This window comes from Talaromyces marneffei, chromosome 3 (genome assembly GCF_009556855.1).
Source record: "Talaromyces marneffei chromosome 3, complete sequence".
NCBI classification, from domain to species: Eukaryota; Fungi; Ascomycota; class Eurotiomycetes; order Eurotiales; family Trichocomaceae; genus Talaromyces; species Talaromyces marneffei.
In genome coordinates this window covers 2,874,856-2,900,695 of record NC_072350.1, presented here as the reverse complement: position 1 = coordinate 2,900,695, position 25,840 = coordinate 2,874,856, and the positions used below count along the sequence as shown (strand labels likewise).

The 25,840-nt window shown below is 47.1% G+C and overlaps 8 protein-coding genes across 8 annotated transcripts; 3 read left to right on the top strand and 5 right to left on the bottom strand.

The window, feature by feature from the left end:
* Window positions 1-281: 281 nt before the first annotated feature.
* Window positions 282-3,363, bottom strand: EYB26_004790 (uncharacterized protein; the record flags this gene model as incomplete). Its single annotated transcript, XM_054264081.1, has 4 exons — window positions 282-353; window positions 436-632; window positions 745-1,117; window positions 1,186-3,363. 4 exons carry the CDS (start codon window positions 3,361-3,363, stop codon window positions 282-284), a joined length of 2,820 nt encoding a protein of 939 aa, XP_054120056.1.
* A 519-nt stretch (window positions 3,364-3,882) lies between these two features.
* On the bottom strand, window positions 3,883-5,613 carry EYB26_004789 (uncharacterized protein; the record flags this gene model as incomplete). The annotated part of the gene is made up of 2 exons (XM_054264080.1): window positions 3,883-4,102; window positions 4,235-5,613. 2 exons carry the CDS (start codon window positions 5,611-5,613, stop codon window positions 3,883-3,885), a joined length of 1,599 nt encoding a protein of 532 aa, XP_054120055.1.
* A 432-nt stretch (window positions 5,614-6,045) lies between these two features.
* EYB26_004788 (uncharacterized protein) lies at window positions 6,046-7,478 on the bottom strand (the record flags this gene model as incomplete). Its single annotated transcript, XM_054264079.1, has 4 exons — window positions 6,046-6,105; window positions 6,176-6,449; window positions 6,503-6,822; window positions 6,870-7,478. The coding sequence occupies 4 exons, from the start codon at window positions 7,476-7,478 to the stop codon at window positions 6,046-6,048; spliced, it is 1,263 nt and encodes a 420-aa protein (XP_054120054.1).
* A 1,877-nt stretch (window positions 7,479-9,355) lies between these two features.
* Window positions 9,356-10,809, top strand: EYB26_004787 (uncharacterized protein; the record flags this gene model as incomplete). Its single annotated transcript, XM_054264078.1, has 3 exons — window positions 9,356-9,636; window positions 9,701-10,091; window positions 10,144-10,809. The coding sequence occupies 3 exons, from the start codon at window positions 9,356-9,358 to the stop codon at window positions 10,807-10,809; spliced, it is 1,338 nt and encodes a 445-aa protein (XP_054120053.1).
* Window positions 10,810-12,383: 1,574 nt separating this feature from the next.
* EYB26_004786 (uncharacterized protein) lies at window positions 12,384-17,146 on the top strand (the record flags this gene model as incomplete). Its single annotated transcript, XM_054264077.1, has 6 exons — window positions 12,384-12,977; window positions 13,059-13,502; window positions 13,767-16,406; window positions 16,463-16,546; window positions 16,597-16,982; window positions 17,038-17,146. The coding sequence occupies 6 exons, from the start codon at window positions 12,384-12,386 to the stop codon at window positions 17,144-17,146; spliced, it is 4,257 nt and encodes a 1,418-aa protein (XP_054120052.1).
* A 1,720-nt stretch (window positions 17,147-18,866) lies between these two features.
* On the bottom strand, window positions 18,867-20,118 carry EYB26_004785 (uncharacterized protein; the record flags this gene model as incomplete). Its single annotated transcript, XM_054264076.1, has 3 exons — window positions 18,867-19,773; window positions 19,825-19,974; window positions 20,090-20,118. 3 exons carry the CDS (start codon window positions 20,116-20,118, stop codon window positions 18,867-18,869), a joined length of 1,086 nt encoding a protein of 361 aa, XP_054120051.1.
* A 1,919-nt stretch (window positions 20,119-22,037) lies between these two features.
* On the bottom strand, window positions 22,038-22,938 carry EYB26_004784 (uncharacterized protein; the record flags this gene model as incomplete). The annotated part of the gene is made up of 2 exons (XM_054264075.1): window positions 22,038-22,435; window positions 22,503-22,938. 2 exons carry the CDS (start codon window positions 22,936-22,938, stop codon window positions 22,038-22,040), a joined length of 834 nt encoding a protein of 277 aa, XP_054120050.1.
* A 1,726-nt stretch (window positions 22,939-24,664) lies between these two features.
* EYB26_004783 (uncharacterized protein) lies at window positions 24,665-25,801 on the top strand (the record flags this gene model as incomplete). The annotated part of the gene is made up of 2 exons (XM_054264074.1): window positions 24,665-24,730; window positions 24,806-25,801. 2 exons carry the CDS (start codon window positions 24,665-24,667, stop codon window positions 25,799-25,801), a joined length of 1,062 nt encoding a protein of 353 aa, XP_054120049.1.
* Between the last annotated feature and the right edge of the window lie 39 nt (window positions 25,802-25,840).

Here is a 25,840-nt window from a genome sequence, read left to right as displayed (position 1 = left end):
TACGTAGCTTGTGAGGCATTGACTGATGCGGTCTAACCTGAAACAGGATAAGACACACGTTAATGCCATTCTTATTGGTCGGTTCGTAAAATATGCCCAACTAGGCATGAGTCCTCCGAGGTTTTTCCTGATTAGGCAGGTGATAACCATGTTTGCCCTAAACCCTACGCTAAGGTAAACCCCAAGTCCATTGCAGACAACAATTCAGACTCGTTTATTGAACCTTGCTGAGAATAAAGTACTATCTATAATAAAATGATACAGTTACCCTTAGACAATCTTCAGATTCCTTCCTCCTTAGCAGGAACTTTGTTCGGCAATCCGAAAACGTGGTAGTCCTTAAGTCGAATCTCCTATAGTCAGATCATACCTGTGAGCTCTTCCATTTTCATTCATAACGGACCAAACACGAGTATGTTGAAGGGGTAAACGAACCTCCGCGGAGTATTTACAAGGTACAGTGCCAGTGAATGGGGAGCGTTGAGAACCGGCAGATATATGAGCAAGAAGATCTAGCATGGTAGGATTCCGGGAATCCTGATCTTCTCCATACCCTCCTTCGCCAGAACTTCCGCTAGAAACAATCTCGGCACTAGTCGGAATCATTGCGAAATAAGAGAAATCAACCGGTCCTTGTATATAGATTGTCAGATTTATTCAATTTCTCATCATATCCAAACATATCAACTTAAATGACTTGACATAATACATTGATTTGTACTGGAGGAAGCTATTTTTCATTACCTCTATGGACATCCTTGCTCAGGCCAGTCTTCTTTGATAGTGCTGCGACGTCTTTTAATGGGGTTGATGCCAGTGGTGCTGTGGACCCGAAGCCGCCTACAGAACCGAAAGGGGTTCCGGTAGTATTCGTGCCAAAGGCGCTTGTAGAACCTATCACTGTAGGACCAAACCCGCCTCCAGTAGTATTCGAACCAAAGCTGTCCTTGTAGCCAAGTCCACCTTGAGAATTAAAACCACCTCCGGTACCGAATACGTTTTCGGCAGTATTCGCGCCAAACCCGTTCGTGGAACTATACCCAGAACCACTTGAACCCGGCAATGTGGCAGGACCTTGGGTCATTGGTTGAGAGATAGTGCCGTTGAAGGGTTCAGACTATGGGAGAAAAATATTAGCATTCGTCTCAACAATAAGAATATAAGAAGAGGTGGCCAAGTAAGTACCTTTATAGGTGTTGCTGTGGAGGCGGCTGGTGAAATATTCACTTTTGCAAGCCCTTCTGTAACCGAAGTTGGCAAAACCACTGCCTTTTGTGCCTCTTCGTTAAGTCGATTCGAAGCCAATTTTCTTCCTTGCCGACGACACAAGTCAAAACTCTTCTGAAGAGATAACTGCTTTTCGAGTGTCTGAGTGCGCAATTCATGAATATCTGGTGATTCAAATGCAATATTCTCGAGCTCTTCGTCACTCATCTCAGATACTGTAAGAGGGGACAGCAGATTCTCAAGCGCATTCATCAGACAATTCTCGACGGCAAGATTCGAGATATTATCCACAAAGACATCAAGAGCAATTGTATAGTAGGTTTGCATTAGAAGCAGCAGCTCACGGCATGCATGCCAGTCAGAATCATTAGTATATGTCTTATTGAACAGAGAAATTGGTTGGACAGGCAGGTTCGCAGCTTGTTGAGACCGTCGATGTTCGAGCTCCTTGACAAATCGGGGGTTTAGAGTTGCTGGCGACGCGCGAGCATAAGGCGAGTGTAACTCAGTGACCTTGTCTTTGAGTTTTGCCAGGATCTTTTCCATTGCTGGACCAACGATCTCTTCTAACAGCGCTTGCCTCACGTTTTCATCAGCAACATAAATTAAGACATCATCTAGAAACTCCGTAACAAGATTCCATACACTTTCAACAAAGTCCATGGCAAATGGCTTCCAATTTTTGGATTGGTGAATGAACAAGTCACCGACGATAAGGGGTGTAAAAGTGCCCGGAAGTTCTCTTCCTTTGCTGATATCCAGAAGATTCCGAATTTTCGATAGGTATCTTTCCTCAGGAATAACAGTCTGACCATCCTTGGAGCCAGTTTCAAACAGCCGTTCCTGAGGGTTGACGCCTTCTCCATTGAAGCCTTCAGAGACAATAATATGGGTGTGACCATATTTGTGCATTTTGTTAAGGAATGCTTGCTCTTCCATTCTCACTTTTGCGCGTAAGCGCGTTTTCTTCATCTCACTCATCATCGAAAACCCGGAAGATAGAGGTCGAAAAAATGGATCCTGGTAGATCCCTTCGGTGCCCGCTCGAACTAGGTCCAAAAATTGACCAGCAATTCCTGTCAGATACTGTCGTCGGCTACTAGGAGTATCGCGAGGGGCACCGAGTCGATCCAAAGTCGTCTTGCAAGCTGCCAATTCGGCTTCTATTTCCTTGATAAGACTCGGAAGCTCTTTCTGAATTTGCTGGTACAACACATGGCTTAGTCTCGTACGCAGCGCCTCCACTCCACGTTTGTGGCTTGGTAAGTTTTTCCATATCGTCGATGCAAAGAAGTCCTTCTCCACTGTATCTCTGTTGAAGCCAGAGTCCTTGCGCTCGTTGAAATCGCCGTTACGCAAAACATGCCAATCAAGCCTGAAATGCGTTTCCTTGTTGCTGGCTAGGGCAAAGAAATTTGATTCATTGGGACTGTCTTTGATCAGACAATCTGGTTTGGTGATGATTCCCATTGTCCTGCTGCCCTCAGGATCAGCCGCCTTAGCCATTTCCAGCACAACTTGATTCGAGGTATCATTCTTCGCAGTCACGATAGCTAGCACGATGCTTCGCGGTTGTGACATGTACTTTTGGACTAGTTCTTTTGGGATGCGAACATCTTCTTCAGTTTGCTCCTTGTTGGGGTGATGAATCAAACCTGGAAGATCGACCAGCGTTAAATGAGGCAGCTTGGGACCAGAAACTTCCAGTTGCAGAACGTCGCGAGAAAAGGTACTAGTCCCGGTAAGACCCATGAATGTCTTTGCTTCTGAGATTAGGTCAGGGATCTCAGCATGATTGAGAGAGCTTTTTTCGAACAGTGATAGCTTTTCTTTGTGATATTGCGGCGCGTCTTTTGAGGGAATGAGCTTGACGGTGGCCAAACTCTTGGTTGCGCGACGCAGAATGACTTCTGTGGTGAAGCGAGTACATAAGCCATCGTTGACTGGGAATTGGACGCCAGAAATAGCCTCCAGCACAGAGCTTTTACCAGAGCTCTGGTCGCCGGAGACGATTAGCTGAGGCAGAGACACGTAACGGTTCACGCCATGACGACGAATCTCATCCACAGTATCGAGGAGTGCGGCTTGATCTTTGGATTGAAGAGATTGAAGTTGTTCAATCTTTAACCCATCCATTTTGATGGATTTGGTTGGTTTCAAACAGGTGAAGAAGGAAGGAGACAGTATCCATAAAGAAGAAGACAAAAGACTCGAGGCGTTTGCTGGAGCATTACTTATCAATGAGCAGGACCTAGGCTTGCAGTGCCGCACTAACGCGTGATTTGACCCTGGCGGCAACCCGGCCTATTTGTTTGGCTAGCAGGAAGATTCTAAGCCTAGCCTGCTTCGAATTGCATCGCAGCCTCGCCCGATATTGATTACTACAGGGTAGTTACTGGTACCATGCTGTCGGGATCAAACGATGAAACGTTCTCTACTTCAACCCAACTGCCAATTTGACTCGGACTATCTGGTCGATTATAGATACCGTACACCAACGACTGTGCCACCCTCCACTACTCATACATCTCGAACACTTGAAATTCTGCAAAAGGCAAGTCAAGTTCTTAATACAAACATCAGAAAAAGCACCTTGCATACACCTCTTCACGTGAGGTTATGTTCAGACAACATGATACTAGCGCTCGGACCATGTCAAACAATATAACCAAAATCCCAAGTCCGATCCACACCATAACGAGACCAGTCCCAATCTATATTGTTATCAGCAAGCGCGTCAGCCATTATCTGGGTCAAACCGATTCTCTGGTGTTCAGGGTTGTTGTCGTAGATGTAGGACTCGTGGAATCTGATGCCTTCAATCCGAGGCAAAGCGACCTTGATGTTTTGACAGATGTCATTGACGTATTTCAAACTACAGAAGCAGTAATTTCAGCAATCAGAGTTCATTCTCACCTATGCTGGATGATGGATACTGGATTTTGTAGGTACCCAGTTTCCAACAAGACAAAGGAGTTTCATAGAAAGGGAAAACCCAATCACTTACAGAGCATCCCGATCATCTCGAATAGACTCAGTGTCGGTAGCGAGATCTCCAACATAGGCACGCACTTTCATGAGCCGTTTCATATTTGGAAACACAGGATATCCATTTCCTGACACTAGAATGCTTTCAGGGAGGTCTAGGTTGGTTCCAAGACATAGATACTCTAGCTCCCACCAAAGATACGCAGCGGATTTGAGAACGTGGCTGCTATCTGGCTGCCAGCCGAAGAGTAAGCATACATGTCGTAGGTTGCGAAGGGATGACGCCAGCAGATCAAAGTCATTCTCATCAAAAGACGGCACGATCCGAATCGGCATGTATTTAGTGTGGTCCTTGTCATCGTCGTCATCGTCGTCATCGTTATCGCTGTCGATGCCGATAACTTCATGGTGACTGCTGAAGATTTCAAGCTCTTTCAGATTTGTGAGACGCGTCAATGACATGACTTCGCTGCTGTAGAGCTTGTACGGTTTGACAAAGATAACTCTCAGAGATTTCAATCCGGTCATTGAGCAGATAGGTGAAAGAACTTCGTGTTGCTCCTCTTTACATTCAGCATCAACAGAAATATGTAACTTTCGCAAGTCCGCGAAGATGGGAAAGTTGGAAATTTCCTCGGGCTTCACGATAATGCTCAGTTCACGCAATGAATCGAATGTAACGCTGTTAAACAGATATTCCCAATCACTCATACGGTGCTCGAGGCGAAGACGTCGAAGTGGTCTCGCCAAAAGACTGCATAATGTTGGCTGAGAGAACAGTTGACTCCAAGCATTGCGGGTGACGGTTTCATTTCCATTTCCATCTGTGTAGAAAACAGACATAGAATAAAGCGATGCAAACTCTTGAAGCCAGGAGTCAAAGCCTTGCGCATCTAGACTGAAATCTTTACCTTTGAATGGGTATTTGATGCTCAGTTCTCTGAGACCTCTACATGTCTCTCTCAATGCTGATAGGAGACCAAAATTCCAGCGTGCACCGAACAACTGAACCGTTGAAACTGAGGGTGGGAGGTATGGAATAATGTAATCGACGTCGTGGCCTTGAAACACGGCACCAGGCATGAAGGAGATTTTCTCGAGATTTTGAAGAGGTGGCTGTGTCCATTTTTGAATGATCTCGGGATGATAAACCTGATCACCCAGTCCAAAAGTCAAGGAACAAATATTCGACAAGTAATACTCAGCATTTGGCGAGTCACGTAGATGCCAAAGGGCATGCAATTTGACCTCCTTGTATATTCGTCTACTGATTAGAGCAAACCAGCACTTGTTCACTGTGAGGTAGGGTGTTAATTCCTCCTTTGTGCCATTTTTGTGAAGGGTGTCAAAAATAGTTTGGTGAACCTCAAGAGGAAAGCGCAAAAACAGATCAGGCATTATGCTCAAGTGTCAAGCGGCAGGACATCGTATTATAACAGCCAGTTGATAACAACTAATTGAAGTGACAGTTGTAGAGATGCAAAGTTAAGATAATAAAGAGAGTGGAAAGACAAAGAAGAAGTCAGAGATAGGACTGCTCATAGGACTGCTCTTTGTCTTTGTTATAAGAGCAGAGTAAAATATGAGAAGAAAGGTTCTTTCAATTGTTTATGACTGCTGATTGTTTATCAAAATTACAGGGCACGGCACGGCAAGGCAAGACAAGACTACCGGGCAAAGGAGGGCAGGAACCACCACCGCCAGTCAGGTGCAGCTTCCCTTTTGGTCAATCTGTCTTGTTCACTCTGACAAGACAAATAGAATCCCACTAAATATGTGTAATCCTTATACAATCCACCACGTCTCAAAGAAGTTCACAAGACAGAGTCATCAGTTTGAAACCTTTGTCTTATAGTATTGAGTAAAGTCATGTCGAAGAATATTCAGGCCCTAGATTACTCTGTTAGCGCAGTTGCAGATATGGCAGACAACCTGGATAGCCTTTCGACATAGCACCTACCAAGGTCAGTTGCTTTGCCAATTCGGGATCCTTTTCTGCTTTGTCGAGTACTTTGAAAAATTCGTCATTCTCCTTCGCTTTGTCAGGATCCTGAGCCCAGAGGCGGCAGAAGTTCTCCCTCGACAGGGGGTCAATAACATCAAAATAGATCTTTCGGCGAATTTCGGCATATCGGTCGAGGATATCATCGTCAGCGAGACCTTGATGTATTCCATTCAGACAGTCAAAAAGACTTCCCAAATCGGCGATACCTCCTGTCAAACCAAGACCACCGCTTGAAACACGTCAGGACATCTTGCAAATAGCCTCAAGAGCGATAATACGTACAATGGGTTGCACACATGTGCGGCGTCGGCCATCAACACAAACTTTCCTTTACGGAACGAGGGTGCACACCGTTGCTGCAACTTGTAAGGGTTGATATTCGTGATGGTATATTCAGAAGGCTCGGGAGCCCCTGGCAATATCTCCTTATATCGAGCTGGCTGCCGTTGTTTATATTCCTCAGCTGTCAAGCCAGGCACTTCGCTGTATGACACTCGGTATAGATGATCGTCTCGTCCAATCTTTGCAACCATGTGCCAATTCTTGGGATCCACAATATAATTTGTGTCCCAATATCCATACTTGGTAAAGTCGTGAATTACCTATCTTGGTCAGTGCAAGCTTTTGGGCTAACAGACAGATCACTCACGTTAGTAGCAATAATGGCTGCGTCCAAAGTCTCTCCCTCGAAGCTATTTGGCCCGAACAACAGTTTTCGAACCGTACTGGTTGCACCGTCGGCACCCACCACATAATCACCCTCAAACTTAGCCGATCCTGATGCTGTCTCGGCTTTGACCCAAGCTTTTCCGTTTTCCTCGCCTATCTCAGTGACACGATGTCCCCAATGAACTTTTGCTAGCGGTTGTCTTTGGAGGTGTTCATACAATAGCTTGCCGAGTCGATCCAGGGGAAGCACGACCATTCGCTCTGGGTCATCGGGAACGACGTCAAATCTCATTCCAGTGATGAACTCACCGTTGGCCTTGCGCCAGCATGCGTTTACTGGTTTGAAACCGCGTTCAATCACATCGTCGATTACGCCTGCACGACGAAGCTCGTATACGGCGGGGGAGGCATAATGGGCGGCTCGGGGTTGCTCGTCTAGTTTTTCGGTAGCTTCGAGCAACTCGACACTAATTCCGTGCTTCGCTAGAAGAATGGCGAGCAGAAGTCCGGACGGTCCTGCGCCAACGATTATGATCTTGGAAAGCTTCCCGGCATCGCTACCGTTCGTTTGCCCGTTGTCCGTCGTCATTTTCTGTCGTCAAGTAGTATATTGTTTGGCTAGAAGGTCTGTTGAGCCGTGTCTGGTGTGAATTGAATCTATCTTTCTTTTCAAAATCAGTTCTACTCCTCATTTTTATGAAATTCCTCCCCGCATCAGGGTTCTGGGGCCAGCTGCATGTGTCTAGCCACCGCTAACAATTTTGTGGGGTTTTATTCACATCTGGGGGGGTCTGAGAGTCTTGGATCAGAATATGCGACTCCCACATGCATGCGGGGCTGACATTTCTCTATTTTTCTCCTGGCATGAGTTGCCTCTTAACTCTGCAAATTGGTACTATGTATATTGTCCCCTTCCCGGCAAATTTTCATCTCATTTTCTTTCCAGCAGACAAAGCGAAGTATACGTCAACTGCGGCTCAGTATCCTCGAAATATCGATTGTATATAGGAAAATAAAATCATAAGGAACAGCACCTACAGCCCAGGTAGGTGACATCAATTCCCGGTGACTATGTTGAGGTCTCATGGGCAGGTCCGGAATTACCCCAGAAGCCCTGAAATCGTCGAACTAACCCCGAATCGGGCTACTCTTTGGATCGTCAGGCTTAACTTATACTCGAGATGTTTAGTTAATGTAAATGAAAAGTTAAAAGACCTATCTTATGTTTCTCAAAATTGTGACAAGTAATAGTCGGTTGACAGGAGAGCTCTCACGGCAGCTTGTTGAATTGCCGACGGCGCAATATATACACGTATATAACGACAAACAGGGGCATTAGATCATGGGATCCTTACATGTACCTGGGTAGCCATCTTATACTTTCGAGCCTACCTAAGTAACCCTGGAGAACATTGAATCTCACCCCTACATACACTTGATCTCATGACATTGTTGCCTTTACCTAGGTACTATGTAACTAGCTACTAAGTTTGTGCGTTGGTGCTATTCGACCGGATTGGGATCACTGTCGAAGATGTCCTTCTCTGGCTATCATCTACCATGTGCGCGCGTCGATGCTCAGTGTCTTCGCCACTTCACAACTTTTCTCTTATTCAAGCAGCAAAAATGCGAGGTCATGTGCACGACCTGAGGAAGGGGGCCAAGGAGGCCATAAAAGGAAGGCAAACAGCCAAGGAGCCGGTTGCCCCGCATTTCCGCCCATGACTAATGCGCCAGTCTGTAATAGGCCTAGTGGCAAACTCCTGTCGAATCAAGTTGAGCCAAAACGGAGATGGATGATTGGGCTGAATCTCGACGCCTGATCTTCTCTTTCTCTCTGTCTACATCGCCTTCCGTTCTCCATTATTCTCTGCAATTTCTCTTAATCAATAAGCTCCAATACATTTTCCCATCTCTGCATTGTTGTCTCGTTCTTTCAATACTAGAAACCCACAGAGCTGAGTAGACATTCGCTTTCCTCGACAGCATCGGGCTCGTTCTCGGATCCCCCACTGGCTAGAGTGGTCGCCCCTAACTAGCGCGAATCTGCAACTGGCATTGCATCACGTTTAGTCACTTTTCTTTTTCTTCCAACTCCTTCTCGAAATTGACATTGCAAATCAAGTGATCAGAAGAAGAAAAAAAAACTACAAACGCGGCGTTTGTTGGCATTGTTCGACAACTACTCCGTAAATCGTGGCTGAGTCTCAAAATCTAGAGCGTCGCAGAACTCAGAGGAAATAAATCGACCCACTTAGGGAAACTCGTCACATGTTTCTTCGTGAGTCAAACTCATCCATCATAAACTGTCAGCTTCCTGAACACCTCACCTCACTCGACGAATTATTCTCTCCTATTTTCATCATTTCAACTGAACAAAACGGCGTTTGACTCACTGCGATTGCGATACGATACACTTTTAGATCCGTACGGTGTTCACCATATGCAAGTCCGCTTTTCGCTAAAATGACATCGTCGACTACAGCATCCCCCGATGCCTCTACACCAATCCTCAATCTTCCAGGCAACAACGATAGCTCGCTATCTACAGACAGCGCAACGAGTTTACGTTCGGACAATCGCAGAATCTCGTTCATAGGAAATGATCCCCCACGCAGACGGTCGGCGCAGTCCAGTGGTTCGGACAGCCTACCTCTTCTGGAAAACACAATCGTTAGCAGTGGTAGACAGACGCCAGTGCTAGACGGTCGACACCCTAGGAGAATCTCATCTCCTCCGCCACCCAGGTAAGCACGGCCATTCAGTTGATTCATTGATTTCCTTCTGGGTGGGTGCTAACATTGGCTGAAGTACATACCAGCGAGGCGTTTCCTTTGATACCTTCGACAACCGAGTTGCCACCGACGGCTCCTTTACCTTGAAATACAAACACAAGAATTACCAAGCTACACGACGAAGTCGCACATTCCTATGCGGAACCGATCAAAATGACTATTCAGAATTTGCCCTCGAGTGGTTGATTGATGAATTGGTTGATGACGGTGATGAGGTCATATGTTTATGGGTTGTTGAGAAGGATTCTAAGATCGCTAGTGATGCAAGTGTTGATGAAGGCCGGTACCGCAAGGAAGCTGAGAAGCTTCTCAACCAGGTCATCGCTAAGAATCAGCATGATGAGAAAGCGATCAGTTTGGTGTTGGAGCTCGCAGTAGGGAAGGTGCAAGATATTATCCAAAGAATGGTACGTCAATCCACTCAATCTAGGAAAGGAAACGACTGACAAAATGACGCAGATTCGTATTTATGAACCGGCTGTTCTCATTGTGGGAACACGAGGACGCAGTCTCAGCGGCATGCAAGGCTTGCTGCCTGGTTCGGTCTCAAAATACTGTCTACAACAATCGCCAATTCCTGTCGTCGTGGTGCGGCCATCTACCAAGCGCGAGAAGAAAAAGAAGAAGCGTCTCGCCGACCCGACCCGTCGCAGCTATGGCAATATATTACAAATCAGTGAACAGCAAGGCAGTGGGCTGTTCAACAAGCAGGTTAGCTCCGATAAGAACGTGGCCAAACCACCCGCCGATGAAGCCGCAGCTGTTGCGGAAGCTGTTGGGCTCCCTCGACACTTTCAACATGCACACACGGGCAGTGACTCCAAACTGTCCGCGACCAGCTCAAATGAAGAAGAGAATGGCAAGGATGTTCTACGCTCAGACACACCTCAACTTTCGCCGTACATTGAAGACGGGAATGGCGAACGAGTCCTCAAGAGCCCCGGCCTTGGGAACCTGGATACACCACCCGATAGTGAAAGCGAGAGTGACTCAGAAACAACACGTGGTCGAGACCCGGGATCGTCTGACGCAGACTCGACCATGCCGCCAGACATATCGCCTAATGAGACAGAAGAGGATATCGGCCCCATAACGAGCAAACTACAATTAGCAGACGCTTCCTGACATTAGCGAATTTGGTCTTTTCGGGCTTTTTTGTTACTTTATTTTTCCACGATGATGATATGATATGATACGACACGATACGATAAATATATTATTAGACAGTCTGTTGGAACGCCATCGCTCATTTAATTCTTTCGTGTTAAGTAAGTTTGTAGATTAGTATGCGACTACGTAGACATGCGTATGATCGTCATTGCGGCTCGGATCGGCCCACTTCTTCCTTTGGCTTCGCTGCATAAAACATTCCTTTGTAGTTACTTGAGTAGACTGGCTAAGTATATCTTGTTCGGTACATATATTTCTTATCTTTTCCCTTAACAAACACCGTGTTTACGTTTCTGACTTAAATTGCCAAATGGCGCAATCCAGTACTAGTACCCAACTCTCTCCCCCCAAACCCGGCTGGTTACGTCAAACATCCATTTTTGCAGGGATCAGGTCTGATTCGCCCGGTGCGTCTGTGTGGCAAGGGAAGAGGGGATTTTATGTCCGGTGAAGAACAGGGTGGTTGCTTTGTTTTTCTGCATGTACTGTGCTACAACGAGTGTAGAAGAAAGCATGCGCTGGTTGGATTATTTGTCGGAGACCGGCGCATGTAACTTATCTGTTTGACGTCGTCTTGTCTGGCCTTGTCTATCGATAACTAGTCGCGTTTATCCTTATCCCCGGTATACTCCGTCAATAATGTACCAGCGCTATCACTAGCTGGAAGAATCACAGCGCTTGTGTAGGCAGCACTCTAAACAAGCCAATGATTAGTTAATTTCGCAAAATATAGAATAGTTAACTAGTTGGTTAGTTAAACATAACAAAAGCAAGTCATGCCAGTCCCCAAGTCGGATTCATTGATAACGGGGGCGATTCCATTGCCTGACGGGAGAACTTGGATCAAGTTGGCTTAGTTCCCCCAGCCCCGAGACACGCGCTGTCTGTCCTCCCTCACTAAATCATTTTTATTTTTTTTTCCTCCCTTTCCCTTTCCCTCCCTTTCACTCCTCCACCAAAAAACCAAAACCCTTATTTCTATAGGAGTTTCCTCTGTCTGTTTGATCAGAAGAGGTTTTTATTTGTTTTTATTTCGATTCACAGAATCTTATTTTCTGTGTTTCCTTCCCTTCGGTGATATTCTCTCCGAAGCCTGAGGCCAACAAAAAACAACATCTTTTTTTTCTTGTTGTGCGGTCCACAGCCACTCTTTGGTGAGCGTGCGAACATCGTCTCTTGACGGATTATCCCACACTCCCATATTGTATCTTCTCCCCCCTCTTTCTTATTTCTTCTAATATTTCATCTTCATTCTCTTGAAGGAATTATTTGAAGAATATTTATTCTTGTTGGGAAAGATTACTTTGGTTTCGATTTAGCTATCGGAATCAAGCGGCGGTTTGTTAATCCAGGTCGCTTGCGCTAGAAGAGTCCTTTTCTTCTTAGTCTCTTTCTTTCAGGTTCGCCCTTGCAAAGAAAGAAACAGAGTGCGACGTTGTCAGTCCTTCTTTCTTTTCGATCTTAATTAGAGTCCTTCTCGCGTCGTTTCGAACGCCCAACGATTTCAGCTTACTTATTCGATCGATCGAATGAGCTCGAAGCAGTCTCAAGGACAAAGCAAGTCTAATACATCCTCGTCGACACCGTCGTTCCCCCTGGCAAACAGCGCTGCTTCCTCCCGGACGTACGCGCACGCCACAGGACCAACCCCCGAGTTCGCCTCAGCGCACCATGGAAATTCGCCTTCAACAACTTCAAACACAGTGAACGGCAAATCATCCATGCAGAATCAGCAACCTTCCGGGGTGACCATTGTTAATGGCGCTCCTTCCGCTCATGCGGCGGACCACAGCAGAAAACAATCAGTAACTATCAGCTCTGCTGGCACCACTGGTTTCATTCCGAATGGTGGGCCAGCCGGTAACCCAAATCGCAACAGCATTCAGTTTGGATCCGTAGATCAGCAAAATTCGCCTGCGATGGGTTCTCCCGCTATCCCCGCCAGTCAGCCTCATGGCAACTTGAACGTCGCACAGCCCGCGAATCCCCGTATCACCTCGCCGTCAACATCTCCTTCGCCTATCCCTCAGCCCGCGTCGAGCGGCGGCCGGCCGCCGTCTACATACCAAGCTCCAGGCAATGCGCCTAACTTTGGCAGTTTCGGCGACGCATCCGGAGACGCTGTATGTTCTTTTTTTCTCCTCTTCTCTTTCTTTCTACCGTTGTTTCAAGTCGCGTCTGGTCATGTGCTAACCACAAGCTAGCGACAGGTGCGAATGAATCAAAACAATCTTGGTCCTGGTCCTCAAGCTACTCACCTTCGTCGCGAATCGTCTCAGTCTCAGCACAGCGATATGGGCGGCCACATACCCGGTGGTCCAGGTGGTCCAGCTCGCGGCGGTTACCAAGGTGGTCGCGGTCGTGGATACTCTGGATCTGGATATCAGAACCAAATGGGCTACTCGTCTGGTCCTAACTTCCGAGCGACACCAAACCAACGAGGAGGACCTCAAATGGCCCCTTCTTTCCACCCACCCAACCACGGACGCCCCATGGGCTACCCCAGCTCTCCTCATCAGGCTAACCGTAGCCCGGCCATCGCGAACGCTAACCCCGTCACGCCGCAGATGAGCCATGTACCTATGCAACATCCACAAATGGCCAATCAACACTACGGTGGTTACAACCAACACATGGGACCCCAAAATGTGAGAAACCGCAATTCTTCCTCTTCTTTCAATTTCAACAAATCTTGGAGAAACAAGAAAATGGACCCTTTTCAGAAAAATACCCAGAGGCAGAAGAATTCGCAAAGGACCCGTAGCGATGAGTCTTCTGCCCCTTTGTCAAATCCCCCTCCTATCCTTCACCCTATGGACCCTCCTCCTCTTCCTGCACCTCGTCAACCTTCCGTGAACCTTTCCCCAGAAACTGGTGAATTTGAACAATTTCTAACAATGGTGAAAAATCAGACTTACCCCCACGGTGGTTATGACCCCAACAGCGGTTACTACTATCCCGCATACGGAGTTCAGCAAAACATGTACATGCCTCCTTCTCCTCAGCCTCGCCCCGGTATCCCGTACGGTCAGCCCGGCCAGTTCATACCAAACCAGTTCCCCGCCGGAACTGTGCAGCCATCCATGCAGTCTACGCCACTCTCGAGAAGCACTTCCCAGATTTCAAACGATCGTCCCGGCTCCAGCCTGGGTCAGGGCCCTGCCCCGGCAGGCGCCCCTTCCCAAGGTCACGCTCACACTGAAAGCAGAACCTCTAATAGCCCCGCTCCTCAAAAGAACCACTTCATCATTCCCACGCCGAAGAAGAGCGCCATCGTTATCAAGGATCCCAACAGTGGTGCAGTGAAGTCATTCGAGAAACAGCCAGCATCCCCAGCTCGTGCTACTCCTTCACCTGTCAAGGGCTCCGCCCCTACGCCTCCTCCACGTGCCGCCAGCGGTGTCGATCAGACTCGTGCTGAGAGCAAGTCCGTCAAGACTGACGAGGAAAAGAAGAAGGAGCTTCGCGAAGCTGTCCGGATGAAGATTGAACAGGAAGAGGCCGAACAACGTCGCAAGGAAGAGGATGCTCGCAAGGCAATTGAGAATCTTTCTATAGCTGACAAAGAAGACAACAAACCCAAGGCCGAGCCCGCCGCTGCTGAACCCGCCAAGGAGGAAGTCAAGCCTAAGGATGAGAAGCCTGTTGAAGAGAAGAAGCCTGTCGAAGAGAAGGCTGCTGCTCCTCCGGCTGCCGACGATGAGATCGACTTTGATGCCATCGAGCGCGAAATGGCCGAAATCGAAGCTAGAGAAGCTGCCGCTGAAGCCGAGTACCAAAAGAAGAAGCAGGCCCAGAAGGAAGAGGCTGAGCGCAAGAAGAAGGAAGACGAGGAAGCTTATGAGCGTAACATGAAGCAGGCAGAACGCGAAGCCGAGGCTGCCGAAGAAGCTCGTATGAAGAAACTCGAATCTGGCGCTGCGGCGGACGAAGACGGCTCCAAGATGTTCGCATCTTTGCGCAAGGGCGGATTCACTGCTAGCGAAAGCCCTGCTCCTCAGTCCCCCGACGATAGCGGTGCTGCTACACCTGTTTCGCAGTCAGATGCTTCGATGGGCCCTCCATCCAAGCCTGCTAGCGTCGGCAAGGCCAAGCCCGGTCCTCTTAAGCTTGAGACCAAGCCTGTTGAGCCGCCTCAACCTAGCGCAGCTCTCAAATCCTTGCACAGCGCCAAGTTTTTGGACAGTCTTGCCATTACTTATCCTCCTTCAATTGCCTCTCCCAACCCTGCTTTGAACACCAATGCTCCAGCGGATCGTAAATTCAAGTACAACAAGGAGTTTTTGCTTCAATTCCAGAATGTCTTCAAGGAGAAGCCTACTCTAGACTGGGACCTCCGCGTCCGCGAGACTGTCGGCGACAGTGGCGATTCTTCACGACCACAGTCTGCTCGTACTCCTGGAACTGGTCGCACCGCTTCCCGTGGTGGAATCCCATCCACTTTCAAGATGGGTACTTTCGGTGGAGGTACACCTTCCGTCGGAACTCCAAGGGATGCTTTCCCCAATGCTCCAGGCCGTATGCCGTCGATGGGCAGCGGTCCATTTGGCACATTTGGACGCCCTGGCTCGATGGGTCCTGGTTCAATGAGTCGTCCTGGCTCTTCTGCTAATTTGCACAATGTGCCTCAATCACCTCGTCCAGGTTCCAGCAGGAATACTACTCGCACAGGTAGCAGACGCGACAAGCAGAGCTCCAAGAAGGAGGAGGAAACCAACAAGTCGATGCCTCTCACCGCCGGTCTTTCTCTCAAACCACTTGAAGTATCTCAGTCTGGATGGAAGCCTCGAAGCATTGGTCAAACACCTGCCGGTCCCACCCCAGGTGGTGAAACCGACTACATGGCTCCTGATGTCGTTCAACGTAAGGTCAAGTCCAATTTGAATAAGATGACTCCAGAGAACTTTGACCGTATCTCCGAACAAATCCTTGGTATCGTTTCTCAGTCCAAGCATGAATCGGATGGTCGTACTCTACGCCAAGTCATTCAACTCACCTTCGAGAAGGCCACCGACGAAGCTCACTGGGCTCCGATGTACGCCAAGTTCTGCAAACGTATGCTCGAGAGTATGAGTTCTGAGATCAAGGACGAGAACATCAAGGACAAGGCTGGCAATGTTGTTGCTGGTGGCAGTTTGTTCCGCAAGTACTTGTTGAACCGTTGTCAAGAGGAATTCGAGCGTGGATGGAAGGTCAACCTGCCACCCAAGCCCGAGGGTGAAAGTGAGGCAGCTGCCCTCATGTCTGACGAATATTACATTGCTGCCGCCGCCAAGCGTCGCGGTCTTGGTCTCGTCAAATTCATTGGTGAGCTCTACAAATTGGGCATGTTGACTGAGCGTATTATGCACGAGTGTGTCAAGAAGCTTGTCGATTACGAGGGTATTCCTGATGAGGCCGAAGTGGAGAGTTTGACCAGCTTGCTACGAACCATTGGTGCTAGCTTGGATGTGTCTGAGAAGGGTCATGCTATGATGGATGCATACTTTGGTCGTATTTCTATGATGATGGAGACGCCTGGTCTGCCTAGTCGTTTGAAGTTTATGCTTATGGTATGTTCCTTCCGTTCGTGCTGGTTATTTTCTGAGGCTTTAACTAACGGATGTAGGATGTTGTCGATTTGCGTTCTGCCAACTGGGTGTCTAAGAATGGCGACAAGGGTCCCAAGACTCTTACTGAGATTCGTGAAGAGGTGCGTGAACTTTTATTACCTTCTTGATTTCCATCAACTAACGTCAACAGGCTGCCCGCGCTCAACAAGAAGCTGAGATGGAGCGTCTCCGCCAACAGGCCAGCCGAGGCGGTGGTCGTATGCCCATGGGCCGCGGCGACGCACGCAACTTCTCCGGCGACTACCGCAACCAAGCACCACCCCCAGACTTTGCCTCCAGCAAGGTCGGCAGCGATGATCTGCGCCGTCTCAAGACATCGCGTACCCTCAACCAGCCCGCCTCGTTCGGACCGTCCAGCATGTTCGGTTCGCGCAGCAGCAGCGGTCGCAAGAACCTTGGCCCTGGCGGCAATTTGGTTCGTGGTGGTGAAGATAGCGGAGCCAGCAGCCGCACTGGTACACCACCAGCAGGAAAGAAGGAAGAGAAGGAGGCAGCATCCTCCATTAACGCATTCAGGTATGTCCCTCCTACCCAATCATATATATCTATACAATTACTAATCGATATACAGCGCCCTGGCCGCTCTAGACGACAACATGGCAACCTCCCCCCCCTCCAACCCGACCTCTCCTGAATTAACAAAATCGCAACCTATTAAGAGCGAAGGAGAAACAGCATAGACGAGAAGATAAGCGAAATCAAGAAAGAGGAACCAACTATTGATAGGAAAAAAGAGGAAACAGTTAATATTCAATCCAAGATACCATTACCATCATTACAAAACTGAACAAAAAACCTCCCCCCCCCCAAAAAAACATTCATTGTATATTCCATCCGGTTGTTTATTGTTCTGTTCTGTCATTGTTTTCGGGAAGACAAAAGTTTGGGTTGTTTATAAGAATTTAATATTCACACCATTTTTTTTTCTTTTTCTTTCTTTCTCTCGATTACTTCTTCTTCTTTCTACTTCTCTCCTTGTCTTCTACTGTTGTTTCTTCTTTCGATTATCATTATTTATTCACTATAATGTTTGGTGGATAGGAGGAGGAGAGGAGAGCATTACATTACATACCATACCCCCATTTCATTTTATGCTTGGTTTTCGAGAATTGAGATGATTTTTTTATTTTCTTCTTCTTCTTCTTCTTCTTCTTCTTCTTCTTCCTCCTCCTCCTCCTCCTCCTCCTCCTCCTTGGGAGAAAAAGAGAAAATGAATCAGCCAAAAAAAAAAGACCAGCAGCAAAGGAAAGAAATTCGTACGAGCGTTTTTTTTTAGGCATGGAGTGCGAGGGAAAGGGGGGGAATCATTCGCTCATGATTTGTCGCAGATTGATTGATAGTTAGCATGGCATGGCATCATGGATGGGCATTCCATTTTTATTGTAGATTATTCCTTTTCTTTTTTCTTTTTTTTTTCCTCCATTCGTTTTCTTCATGCATTGTCTTCTCGAAGTTTTCAATCGTTTTCTGTGTGAGCTTTCTGAGAATATATCCACTAGTTAGTTATTTCTTATGCTTGCTCTGTTAACTAGGTAGTCTGGTATACCCGAAATTGATATATTATTTCTAGGTACTTTTCTTATTCTTGTCGTATCTAGTCTATTTTTCGGATTTTTAGATGTACCTAAGGTATAAGGCGTGTGTTGGGGGAAGGTGTGTTTCTTGTAATCACCTGGGCAGATCTGTCATTTGGTGTATCTTTACTGTGTGGTATATCGTAGGTCGGTCGCTCCATTTGTACATACCATACAAAGTAAGCTTCAAGCCCTAACCCATCAACTAGTAGTACATTAGTGGACTCGGGTTTAGCATTTCATCTAAATTCTGAACCCAAGCAAAGAGGGCATAGATATATATATATATATATATGGATATATGGATATATAGATATTCCTGCCTAATGCTACATGCTGATTGGATAGGCTCATCGTTGAACGCAGGCCATCTCACACAACCGAGCCAACAGGTCTGGTTGGTACCTATGGAGGTATCGCATGCAGCATCCCTTCAGAAACGCGAAGATGTTGATAATCCTGCATCATCCCCGATATCTCAACTTCCTAGATCTCAAGGAAATGTAGGCTGTGGGGATAGGCGAGGGTATATATGTAGTGATGGACCAAAACGGCGCCTTTGAGATTGGGGCCCCGTAGCTGGTGTTAGATCCTGTTAGAAAAAAGAAGTGTTTTTGGGAGGGGATTGTTGGAGATCATGATGTTGTTGTCGTCTGGATACTGCTAGTGGAAGTAGTAAACTTACTTTATTAGGTTCGTATTTTAGGAGTACATGTAGACTGTAGTTGACAACATACTTCAGGGCCATATAGTCGAGTGTTATATAAACCTTAGACAACAAAAATCAACACTCCAGTTGGAAAAAAAAAATTCTATCAGAACAAAATCATCTAGAATAACCTGAAGCACGGCTAATCTCATCAACCGCCCTGGACGCAAATTTCACTGAGTCGGATACATTCCTCTTAGGACCTGAAGACGGCCTTTTCTGTGTCGTGGTCGTACTACTACCGCCAAACCAACCGCTCGTCCAACCACCGCCGCCGCTGCCTCCTTCATTGCCGGCAGGATATCGCGATCCACTCAATTCATCAGCATCGATCTGATCAAATGAATGCTCACTCGCGTTTTTATGCAATGGAGCCGGACCATGCCCATAAGCAAGGTCGTCGTCATCATCATCACTACTGCCCGGAGTGGTATTGTGTAGTCTAGTCTCTTCTTTCTGTAGAGCAGCCGCGAGAACTTCCAACTTCTCACGCTGAGAGGAATACAGACGCGCCTTTTGGGAGCGGGAAAGATGTTTATATTGCTCTGTGTCAAACGCGCCGCTTGCAGAGAGTTGTTCGATTTGTGCCTCCCGGCTTTGGGTCGGGGCTGTCGAGGAAGAGGTTGCTGTGCTGAGAGCTGTGGTCACCATCGAGAACCAATCTGCTCCGGCTGCGGCTGCGGCACCCGGTACGGCGTTGGCTGAGGGGAGGTTAAATCGTGAGAGTAGTGCCTGAGCGTATCCGGTAGCACCCGCAGCTTGAGGAGGAGCCATTTGTTGCTGCTGTTGTTGGGATGGCATACCAAGGACTTTCTCGCGGATTATATCTATGAGCTGGTAGAAATACTGCAGACCTAGCGCTTTGGCACGCTCATGAGCGTGTCCGATGAACTCTTCGATTTCGCGCTCGTGTTGCTCGAAGAATGGATCGACATATTCTTGGAAGAGGATGCGGGCGCCTTGGGTCTGCGGAAGGACGAGATACGAAAGGAAGAAGAGACGGATCCAGCTGTAGAAGGGGAACCTTGACATATATGTCAGTAAATTATAACCAAGCGAGGACAAAGTAACGAACCATCCGATAATAAACACGGTCCATGACTCAGCCAGCAATATCCCCGACAGAACAACCCAGTACATCAACCATGGTGTGAGATGAGCGGGGTTCCCGGATCGAATAGCTTTGTATGAAGCAAAGGCTGGAAAAAGAATGGTGATAACCGATCTGTAACAAATAAATGTGTTAGCTTGATCGCGTAGAAAGGATAGCTGCCATGATGAACGAAGTTGGTGCCTGTTTCAGCTGGGAGCGCGGCTGACTTGAGAGTCGAAGGACATACGAGAGGAGATCTGCAAATATTCCAAACATTGCGGGTGTATGATTTTAGTAAACAGCTCAACCCATGTATTCAATATAACAATTGATGAAGTAGATATATTGCCCTACTTGCAGCGTCGAGAGGTGGGTGTAGAAGGAAGAAAGAAGAGTGCATAAGGCGGAGAGAGTGGAGTGATAAGGCTGCTTATCGGCAGGTGACTGAGACCTATCAAGTGGGGGTTTTTGTTTTTCAGAGTCTTCACGCGACCTTTCTTCATCTACAAATACTACTACATACTACGACATTCATCGAATCATAAAATGATACTTGTATCAATTCTTTATAATGCTTGACTTAGCCAGTCGTTGCAACATAGTTGATATGTACACTGCTACATTGTCTGCCGGATTCAGCCACCCGGCCAGTGGATTACGTCAAGAGTGGGCTTACCTAGACCCTGGATCGAGTTAAATATACACAGCCTGGTTTACCTCTTTTGTTGAAAATAACACACAGAAAATACCGAGATTTTGCCTGCTTTTTGGGATTGCTAGAATTATGTCATACAGAGAACTATCTATAACGAATACCTCTATGCAAACTTCGTTATACTGGAGCAATGATATCATTCCGCAGCGTGTTAGAACGAACGTTGCGTGACCAGTAAACAGTCTGATATAACGATTTGTTAAATCTCGCTGTATATCGATTATATTTTAGAATCCGGTTGAAAAAAGCCAGAGCTCACTTCAGCTCCGATGGTCGGCCTTGTAAACTTGAAAAGCTCCTTCAACCGACGGAACAAACCCGAAAAAAAAAAAACTTAGCTAATACGAGAAAAGACATGGCTACCCGAAAGGTACACACATGCCCCTTTTCGCCCGTCATACCATAACCGTGGGATCGATCGTGTTGGGTTCCGCTTCGTCAAAGACCTGTTTCAGAATCGTCAGTCGATCTCGCAAGAATGTAAAATCCTTTCGGTGCTGGCCGTCGCTCTTCAGTCGCCCACATCGGACTGCTTTCGGGTCCAAAGTTGGAGTGTGAGAATCGCTTCGGATCTTCTCCAACCATATTTGTGTTTCTCGGCCATCCTGCGGGAAGATAAGGGCCAGTGTTTGAAGCGGCTCTTCTATGAACCCTGCGGGAAATAGATCTCTATGAAGTGTGATTCCTTCGTGAGAATCTTGCCCTAGAACTTGGCGCAGCTAACTTAATGACTCTGTATTCCCAGAAAGGATGGATGATGGAAAATGATCACTGTAGTATTATGCCCTTTCGGCTTCAAATGGTCGTTGAGATTATCCGTCCACTCGATTTTGACGCCCGCGATGCGTGTCGGATTCGGCGCGTTAAATGTGGAATGAGGGCTTAAGACATCTGTCTCAACATAGGCCGACAGCCCCACTGACTGACTCGTCAACGAATCCTGAAAAGATCCATTCGTCCAGTTGAGCGGTCTCCATGGAGATCTACCAAGCGGCAGATCCCGGAATTGCATCATCAGTAAAAGGTCGGCAGCAATGTCAGATTTTTCACAAGAGCCTGAACCTGATACAGGAGAGACTATGACTGGAGGATGAGTAATTGAGCAAGAGAAATCACAATGAGACTGATATGTTTCCTTATTCTAGGATTATCAAAGATTATATTTTCGCTGTGCAAGCGCTTGCCCAAAAGTCAAGCTTCGCCCCTGGAGTCCCAAGGGGAAATGTTGGAACCAATTATATCAAAAATAGTACGCATACTAGATAATCTATTAGATAATCTAGCCTGGTAGTTAACGTCCTGATCCACTCGGTGTCCGATTACGTTAAATCATAGTTAACTATAGCATACAACCCTTACAACGGTGTAAAGTCTCTCGAATCAGATTAACATTCAATTGCTAAATATGACGAAATAAAAGTGGTATCTCAGATGGAATAACTATAACAACCTCTCCCTATACAATATACTAAACCGTTTCCTAGCTCCACATGGAACTACTAACATTACAATCAAACGCCTTAGCAGCAACCACCAATAGGTTGGGTTCTCCCAGATTATTTTGCGTATACCGAGCATTATACCTGATGACTTTTTTCACAGCTTGGGACTGCTGAACATTGATCCACAAGGGCTCCGTGCTGATGAACCAAGAGACACCCTCAGTGCAGGGAGGGGTGGTTAGAGAGCCGCTGTATGTGTAAACACCGTACTTGTTAAAATGACTGATTAAGCCGGAGAAGTCAAGAGGACCGGTTTTGGTGAATGTGCCGGGCTTAGTGATGTCGTCAAGGCGGGCAAAGACGGAATCCAAGAGGGGAGTAGTGTAGCCAAAGCGGGAGATTTCCATAAAGAAGCCAACGACAGCGATTTTGTAATCTGATCATTTGGGTTAGTACCAGGGTGACTTGACTATCAGGTCAAAGGGGAAGAAGAAGAAGCATACCGTCGCTCACGAAACCAAAGTGGCACTCCATAGGGAAGTACTCCTCATCAACACGATGCTCGCTAGGAGTGTGAAAATGGAAATTGTCGAGATAATAGGTGATATTGTTTACAACTAGTGACCCATTGGTCATGAGAACCTCCAATCCAAAACCCGAGTTCTCGAACTTGGCAGATGCGACATTGCTAATGTTAAAGTTCACTGACCCTGTTGCGGCATATTCGATGGTATGGGTGTCAATGTTGATAGGCGACTGGCGCATGCCTTTTGCGCATGCCTCATTGGCGGTCTTATTTAGGCCATACCAGTTCAGAGGACCACCTAGGCCGGTATAGTTGAAGGGATTAGTATCAATGACGCCATGTGCTGCGCGAGCGTGGATATGGGCCGCAGCCGCGGGGAGAGCAAAGAAGAGGAGAGAAGAAAGCTTCATCATGATGGGATCTTTGGACTTGTTGGAAACGCAAATTCCACGGTAATTGAAGAGAATGGGATGGTGGAGGGTATCGCTACTTTGGGAGGAATCAGAAGGCTTATATATAACCAGTACCAGACAGACTGGCAGGATGCTGTTTTCCAGAAATTTCTTCCCATCTTTTGCTTTATTCGTCGTTCCTCCAATTGGTAACGCGTTTTCGATCATCCTGGGTCATCTTTGGTAGGGTTGCGGCTGTGCAGATATTTCCGGTTTAGGCAATAGGTTCCCACAGTATTGGGAACTTTCCATCGACTATCATGTGTCGGCTAGCGTACATAGTGCATAAGGTATAACGATTAACAGTGACCGTTAGGTATCCGACGAGAGCTGTAGCAACCTCGCCCTTCATCCGCGGAAAAAGTCCGATCGGAAATCTCATCCCGGGCACATATGTCACTGAATGTACGCGTCAGAATGACCAAGGTTCTCGAAACCCCCCCTCGTTATCTCCACTGTGCATCTCATGCGCGCTTGTTGGAGTAAGTAAGCGCACATGGTCTCCACACAACCAACCATTTCCGCGCCAACCGCAGCGTCTAACCCCAGACATTGTCCGCCGGCTTCGGAGCCCCGCCCACAGATCTGACTAATCACATGCCACAGCTTTAACGTCATTGAAATGCACACTGAGATACAGATACAACAAGGAATCTACGGAACACGTACTCAGATCTAAGATCTAGTGGAGATATCTTTTACAAGGCTATCTCAGTGCCTCGGACTCTCGCGCGCAGAGTATTACTCCGTATGCTGAGCGACTGGGCAGGCCAATCCAGGCTCTTTGTAGCAAGCTGGTGATTGGCTGATCTATTCCCGAGTCGAATTCTCCACATGAGAGGCAAGAACAAACTCCCGCGCGGGAATTTGGGTTTAAATAACCCCCACATTACGACCCTGACTTGCTTTATTTGGAAGTTCTTGGGGACCAACCAGTGTATAAGGCAACGTATAAGGCAGCATAGGCATATACATAGGCTTCAAATATTGCTAAATGCCTTGCTCGCTAGCCCATATCTGGGCTTGTACAGGGGGCATGTACGTGGGCGTGTTATAGACAGCAATCGTTGAGATATGAGATAGATATATCGACAAAGATGAAGCTTAAAAACCATAAGATTTGAACAGTCGTGATTTTTTCATCGCGCCCAACAAATTCGCGGGATTTGTTCCCGGACACTTTACACTACGCTCTGAGCTAGAATAACAAGCAGCGTAGGAAAGCTCCAAAAGCAGGAACTGAGATAACCACAAAGTGAGTTCTGCTTGAAGTCGTGTCCATACGAAACAGACGTCGACTATGTACATACCTCTAGCTTATTAACACTGTACGTAGTTAACCTACCTGTGTTTCGTCATCGTGGCTAGTTGGCAGCCTTCGCCACCCATCGATTCACACTACCTAGGTAAAGGACAGTAGGTACCTCGGTCCAAATCAAGCTAACTAACTTAACCTAACTTAACTTAGTTAGCTTAAGATAACGATTACATAACCAATCTTATCAAGTGGACTGATGGCGATAAACACATAGTATGACTGACAACATACCACCTTGAAGTTTATGTATATATGTATACATATACATATGAGACGAAACAAATGATTCTCCCAAGGCAATGATTCATGATTTATGACCCATCATCCCTGGACCTACTCCATATACATAAGAAATCAAGAAAAAGAAACATGTGTATCGCCATCATCTCCACCGCTCACCCCGCATACGAAGTCATCATAATCGACAATCGCGATGTACCCTCCCCCTTCGCCCCTTTCTGTCCTCTTGCTATGCATAAAAAGAAAATACCTACTAATGAATCGGCGTAGGAGTATCTACACCGCCCAACAGCATCCGCAAACTGGTGGCAGCCCCCCAACACCCAAGTCCTGGGCTCTCGCGACCTCGCCCGTCCCGAACAGGGCACATGGATGGGCGTCACAAAACAAGGGCGAGTAGCCGTATTAACGAATTATCGCGAAGCAGCACCAATAGGGAATATAAGTCGTGGCGCGATTGTAAATGACTTCTTAACTGAGCCTCCCTCCGCCCCTACGTCGTCGGAAGCGGGGAACGATCCGAACGAAAAGCAGAGGAATAATAATAAGAAGAAGAATAATAATAATAACGAGCCCCGGAAAGCGCAGAGGACTACGCGCGCTTTTGTGCAAGATATGATTAATTCCCAAATGGCTACAAATGCGGGTGGATTCAGTCTTGTGTGTGGCCGGCTGGGTGAGCCGTTGGCTATAATCTCGAACCGGATGTCCGATAACATCGACTCTACCACGTGGATTGCGTCGACGCGGGGGGAGACGGTTGGGTTAAGTAATACGTTCCTGAATGACAGGACGTGGCCGAAGATTATTAATGGGGAGATTCTGATGAGGAGTGCTATTGACGCTAACATCGCCGCCTACGCTCATCAACAACAAGGGTCGACCGGGGAAGAAAAGGAAAGGGATCTGATAGAACGGCTCTTCCGCGTCCTCTCCACCGACACCATGCCTCGCCTATCCAACACCGAGCCCATAAAAGAGCAATACATGAATCAACTCAAAGAATCAATCTTCATCCCGTTGTTAGGGGATCGCGCCCAGTTCGAGGCTGAAGCAGCCAACCTCGCAAAAATGGGATTGGTGGGCTATACTTCTGGCCTGTATGGAACACAGAAACAGACTATTTTATTGGTTGATCATGCCGGAAGAGTGAAGTACGTTGAGAGATCGTTATATGACGAGCATATTCATCCGATACCGTTGGGGCAGGGGGATAGGGTTTTTGAGTTTGTTATTGAAGGGTGGAAAGCCAAGACCGAGACATAGCATATCTTCTATTTATTCTATCATAGTATATAATCTGTT